This window comes from Strongylocentrotus purpuratus, unplaced genomic scaffold, assembly GCF_000002235.5.
Source record: "Strongylocentrotus purpuratus isolate Spur 01 unplaced genomic scaffold, Spur_5.0 spur5_scaffold_9, whole genome shotgun sequence".
NCBI lineage: Eukaryota > Metazoa > Echinodermata > Echinoidea > Camarodonta > Strongylocentrotidae > Strongylocentrotus > Strongylocentrotus purpuratus.
The window spans coordinates 14,498,212-14,504,211 of record NW_022145615.1 but is presented as its reverse complement, the minus strand read 5'-3'; the positions used below and the strand labels follow the sequence as shown (position 1 = coordinate 14,504,211).

At 34.8% G+C, this 6,000-nt stretch overlaps 1 protein-coding gene across 2 annotated transcripts in view; it reads left to right on the top strand.

Moving 5' to 3' along the window:
• The window catches only part of LOC115920715 (ADAMTS-like protein 1), a 57,086-nt gene extending 53,936 nt beyond the window's left edge, over nucleotides 1–3,150 (top strand). Inside the window, exon 7 of one of the 2 annotated variants that reach the window (XM_030977215.1) lies at nucleotides 2,861–3,150. In XM_030977215.1, coding sequence (XP_030833075.1) covers nucleotides 2,861–3,001 — 141 coding nt within the window. In that variant the 3' untranslated portion in view covers nucleotides 3,002–3,150. The remainder of the gene's footprint in view (nucleotides 1–2,860) is intronic. The other variant, XM_030977216.1, reaches the window with a different exon arrangement.
• Nucleotides 3,151–6,000: the final 2,850 nt, after the last annotated feature.

Sequence of the window (6,000 nt, the reverse complement as noted above, 5' to 3'; positions counted from 1 at the left end):
TAGCAATTGGGAAATAAATTTGACTTATCTGAAGAGACATCACTGATATCTCTGTGTCAATCGCTCGAAAACTAAACAGTGGGCATATCTCAGTGTATGTGTTAGGTGCATAAACAATAATGTTTCTGAACTAAAACACAACATATTGAGAGAGAGAGGTAGGCTCCTCCTCTTTTGTGAACTTCATCAATCCCTCAAGTCCCTGATATTGCTTGGCTATCTTTAATAGCACATTATTTTGGAGAGGGAGACAGAATGATAGAGATTTGATCCTTTCTCATCGCAGTTAAGATACAGTTTTGGGTCAATAAAAGTTTTGTCAGGCACAAACAAGTAAATTCTCTAGGATATGAAGTGAGAAGAGATTAGAAGCAGACATCTGTTGGACTTTAATCAATACATGATCTTATAGATGTATATATACTTAAAGATGCTGGTTATTGCGTTTGAAAGACACCTTAGTTGTAATCACAATTTGTTGGATACAGCATAATTTCAGTGAATTAAAATTATGTTTGCACAGTCATCTGAAGAATCAGTCATGAAGTTTAATTAATCTTCATTTTCTAATACATTTACTTTTTGCATCCAAAAGTTTGGATTTCAGTATTGGATCTCAAATGTTTCAAAAGGTTTGAAATACATGATGTAAAGAGTTTTCTGAAGTTGAGAAAAAAGAAAATAGTGTGGCTGCATGTATAATGTCCACCCTCCCATGCAGTGACAGCGCTTCTTGCAGTGGGATTTCCTGTGACTGATTGTTCTTGTAATGAGTGATGTCCTCATAACATTACAGCGTTATCTCTTCATCATTTTATGAGATTTCCCCTTTGCATGGGATATGTTTAAATCCCATGTGCATGGTATGAAACCTAATATGGAGAGAATTGTTTGTAGATCCACGAAGAGATATAATATTCCCTATGGTGTCTATGTTTTATTGCTTGTTTTCACATTTTGACTCTAGAAATGGCTACAAATAATTCTAATCAGGCTTCTTGTCTCAGATTTGATAGTCATTTAGTTAAGATACCTTTGTAGATATTGCTGACTATACCTCCCTGAATTTATTCAAACTGTGTTTTTTCATTAAAATGTTGCAGGCATATGTCAATCCTCTGAACTAGTTTCTACCCTTGAACCAGGAGTCATGGATTTTCATTTGAATTTGGTCATGTTTTGGTCAAATTCTTGCACGTAGTTAGTCACTCGTTACATGGCGGTCTGTCAGTAAGCCTCCTATATGAGATCGGAGCAGTGCCAACTTCCTCTCCCTTTCTCAATTACATCTAGACTTGTTCACACTACACTCATGTTTGAGAAGATCTCAGAATACGTTTTATAAGATGCAACGTAAATAGGACCACAATCCATGACTATACCACCCTTTGTCATACATTAACTCCTACAATGAAGATTTTCTAGGTAGGTAAGAACATTTTGTAGTACAGTTGTAGTGTGAAATCTTCTGAAACTCAAGAGGGGAAACAATCCCAGTAGCTCTGTGTGAAGTGACATCACAAGGCTAGGATTCGTAGACAACTGGAGACTTTAAATGTGCAGGAATATAATGCCAATTCTTAGAAAAATGTTATAATTCATAAATGAAATAAATTGCTTGTATTCTTCCAAAGCAGTATAATTGACAGTATTAAACACTTTTGAGCATATACCGTTAAAAATAAAAGGAAATACGTGCATAAGTGGTGACACGTATTCAACTTTGCATTAATGGGGGATATGATCTCTGCGCTCCAGGGAATCCATTTTCTTGATACATGCAATAGGAATCCATTATGTGAACAGAAGCTGTAGGTGGACATGAAGGCCACCAGAAAACTAAATGGACAAAATAAAAGAAATCTGAAGAAGTAAAATGTGTGAAGGCGACATGGAAGAAATGGGAGTGAACTAGGCGATATAGAGATATAAAAGATTTGTTTGCAGGGATGAGATCTACTGGTCAGCTATACGGTCTTCCTACTGACCCACGTAATCAAAATCATATCTTTCAGACGTTGATGTTCAATGCTTAAAGTACACCAATTACCTACAAACTTAAGTGGTGTTCAGGTAGATGGTATTTAAACTCAACTTAAATCTCATCTTGGCCTGGCACTTGCTCATCTAACCACATTAACTTTCGCATCCTACCGAGTACCCATTTAACACCTGGGTGGAGAGTGGTAAATCTAGATTACTGTCTTGCCAAAGGAGATTATTGCTGTGGCAGGACTTGAACTGCAAACCTTATGGTCCACAGTCCAGTGACATATCCACTCGACCGCGACACCTCTACTTGAAGCTCATATTTTTTATCAAAAAATATAACAACATGGAACTCCTACCATACAGAGCAATATGTTTTCTGGTGGTTGGTACACTTTAAAGGTTTAAAACAGACATCAGTAATTGATGACTTTATAATCTTTTAATGTTCTTGTACTTTTGAAATAGTGGCTAGATTCTAATGGTAAGCATGTTAAATAATATCAAATTTTTCTTTTGTGTTAGTTGAAATGGTGGTAAAGATTATGAAGGAGGAAATGTGAGGGAACAGATGGGGAAAACAAATTCAAAATTGACATTTCAGTGTTGATTTCTTCTCGACAACGAAGGGCAGTAAATTTATATATTTCTTTCTATCAGCTCCATTTTCTTCTCATTTTTTCTTCAACTTTCATGTTTTTCAATATGTGGCATTAGCAATCTGATATGATGATGATGATGAACAGCATTTGTATGGCGCCATATATCTGTTAAAAAAAACATTCAAAGGCGCGAGCTCCTCCAATAAAATTAGCATTGATATAGCAATGTATAGTGTTTTAAACAGGAATGATTTGATTTTTTTTTCCAGGTGTTTTTATCAGACAGCAGACGAACACGAGAGAAGCTTCATTACCAGTACTTGTATCCACTGACTAATATCTGGAAGAATAGAGGATGGTCAACTTGTTCAGCTTCATGTGGAGGGGGTAAGCACTATCGCTATTTATAACCTACAACTTTCTATTATCACAACCTATATAAAGTACTGAAGTGTGATGTCATTATGCCAAAGTTGTCAAGGTTGCTGGTTCCAAACGATTTTGTGCTAAACAATGGCGTGGTGATCCGGTACACCAGCACCAAACATTGAATTTACACTGCTCCAGTCTATTGCTTGAATAATGTCAGGGTAAACTTCATGCGCAGGTTCTGTTGTTTGGAACCAGTAACCAAGATGAAGAGCCGTTAGCACTTCGGTACTCTATCGTGCCAACTAGAGACCCATTATCACCACTTACAAGGGCCCAATAGACCTGTGTCCTAACATATTCACATTTATGGATGTTTCTTTTTTGGAGACCTAGTGATGAGTTATTCCAGTAATCTATTATAAATGGAAGGACTACAATACTTGGAATTCACTCTGCATACATTACATGTTGCTATGTCGGACAAGCCACGGGCAAGCTTTCAAGGTGTCAAGGATGACCTTTGTTTTAAAATTATGCATAACATTTGAATATGTTACTAAACCAGTCAATTCAGTTTGATTCATTCATGTCCACAGTTATCAGAAAGTCGCAACAGTTATTAACATACATAATAGTGAAAATTATAAAGAAATTCTACTGCAGTAAAATATATATATACAAAGTCATATTGCGTCAAATAGATGAGGAACAAAATGTGACGAGACAAACAAAGGACATAGTTCTGTAAATGGCTTTTACTTTAAAGTGATTTTTTATCTTTTTTTATCGCAGTGAGACGTGTGCAAAAATGAGTAATAAATGCATTTAACTAAAAATGTGTTTTTATGGATCAGCATAGATAAAAACACCAATATATACTGAATTTTATTTCTATTTTAACTTTAAAAAGTTGCATGTGATGAACTAATTTGCAGATTGGTCTTCATATGTTCAATCCCTGCTATAACATTACACTCTATGCTGCCCTCTGGAGTTATGGGGTCATTTGGCTCCGGAGTGTGAGTGCCTGTGTGCTGGGGTGGGGCGGGGTGGGGGTGTTAATTGTGTGTTGACAGATCTATAAGCCACATTCATACCATCAATATGCCTATTTATAAACTGCCCTCATTAGCTTACTAAAGGGGTGATTCTTGCATCAAATTTATGTTGTTCAGTCTGGCTTCATACATATAAATACTCTAGATTTATGGCGACTTGTTATCGTTTCGTAGTAAGAGAATAAATGTGTCATACTAATTGACACATTGGAAGTAATTTTACATTCCCTCTAGGTAATCAATCTGTAGAATTAACCATCACAGATCTTTTGCTTTTATGCTTATAGTGAGGGTACTGCAGGGCCATCTCTGAAAGGCCCTAACTATTTGTATCAGAGGGATTATTTACTGCTTCATTCCCTGTTCATGAATAACATATACCACGCTTTTATTGACTGCTCTGTAGAGTTTGCCATTCCTCTTCATTTTGAAAAGAGGTACCACATTTTTTATTTAAAAAGACAGTATAGGATCAATTCTATGAACTTGTATGCATGTTCATTAGTTGCTAAAATAGGAATAAAGTATCATTTCAAATACCAAACTATCAATTTATCAATTTTTGAGAAATATCAGACACACAGAGAGATATTTGTTTTTGTGCTGTCTCACCTTGAGAACAATGATCAAATTTGGCAAAATGTAAGATGATTTGATTATGTCTTGTGGTGGATGATACAGCAAAGTAACATTATTAGCCCATCTGATATGCCTTACTTGTCCCCCTTTTCATGTTTTTGACTGCTCCATTTTTAGTATTTTAGTCATCTTGTTCTTGAAATAAATCTCATTAGTAATTTGACACATTTCCAATCAATCTTTCATTTTAATCAGCCTGTTTTTCACAAATAGACATGAGCTACCTGTCTAAATGAGAACATTAAGTGTTGTTGATAGAGATGCATTTTACTGAAAGCAAAACAATGAATGTTTTTAAGGAACTTTGTAGTACATTTTTAAAATAGTCTTGGAAATCATTGAATAATATAATCATAATTTTCATAAGAACAAATGCATGTAAAAACATTCCCAAATTTGTAAGAAAAAAACTATTTGTTAAAATGGGGCATCAAAGTTGATTGTTAGATGTGTATTTAATGAGATTTAAAAATATGATATGTGTAACTTTACAATCATAGGTAACATCACTAGGAATTAGATGAGATTTAAACCACTTAAGGCATATAATCTTTCTTCACTTAATTCTATGTATTTTAAAAACTTCAATAATGCATTTCATTCTCTATTTTCCCATTTACCTAGCCATTGGTCTATGATAAACGAACATGAAGGATGAGCTAAATTATTCTTTTATGAAAAATAAATGTACTTTTGGAGATAATGTCACTCTGGAAATGGATGATTAGGAGCATGGTTATATTGATATCATGCTTATGATGGTATGGATTTCATTTGAAAGTACTTCATGATGATATATGTGATTTAAGAGGTTCATGCTGCTGTTTGAATATGATTTTGATTACCGTATGCGTATTGAAAATCAACATCCAATTTCCCCTCACTTACTTTCTGTTCTAGCTATGTCCAACATGTTACAGTGTATACCGGTACATGCATCATCCACATCTGTTATTTTACCCCCCTTGCACTTTCATAAAACTTATATGATGTTAATTAATGATGATTGCAAGTCAGGAAATGGGCTTAGGTTAGAGCAGACCTCTGCTGAGAATTACCTGTTTCCATGTAAAGTGTCCGCATACTAAATACTTGGAATGTGGCACAACCGCGGCTATAGGTGGTCAACTACAACTTGTTACAACTTCAATCTTTTCCAGACATTCTCTTGTGACTTCACATTCTCAGTTAGAATATACTGGTAGCTGTTTTAATATAGATATTATCAAATTGGAATTTCTAAAACTTTAAATCTACTTGATTTACTCAATCCAAACATTTTATACCCATCTGTTTCAAGTAAATAAAACTCTTCTCCAGTGATTTAAGTGAAGTCTAAC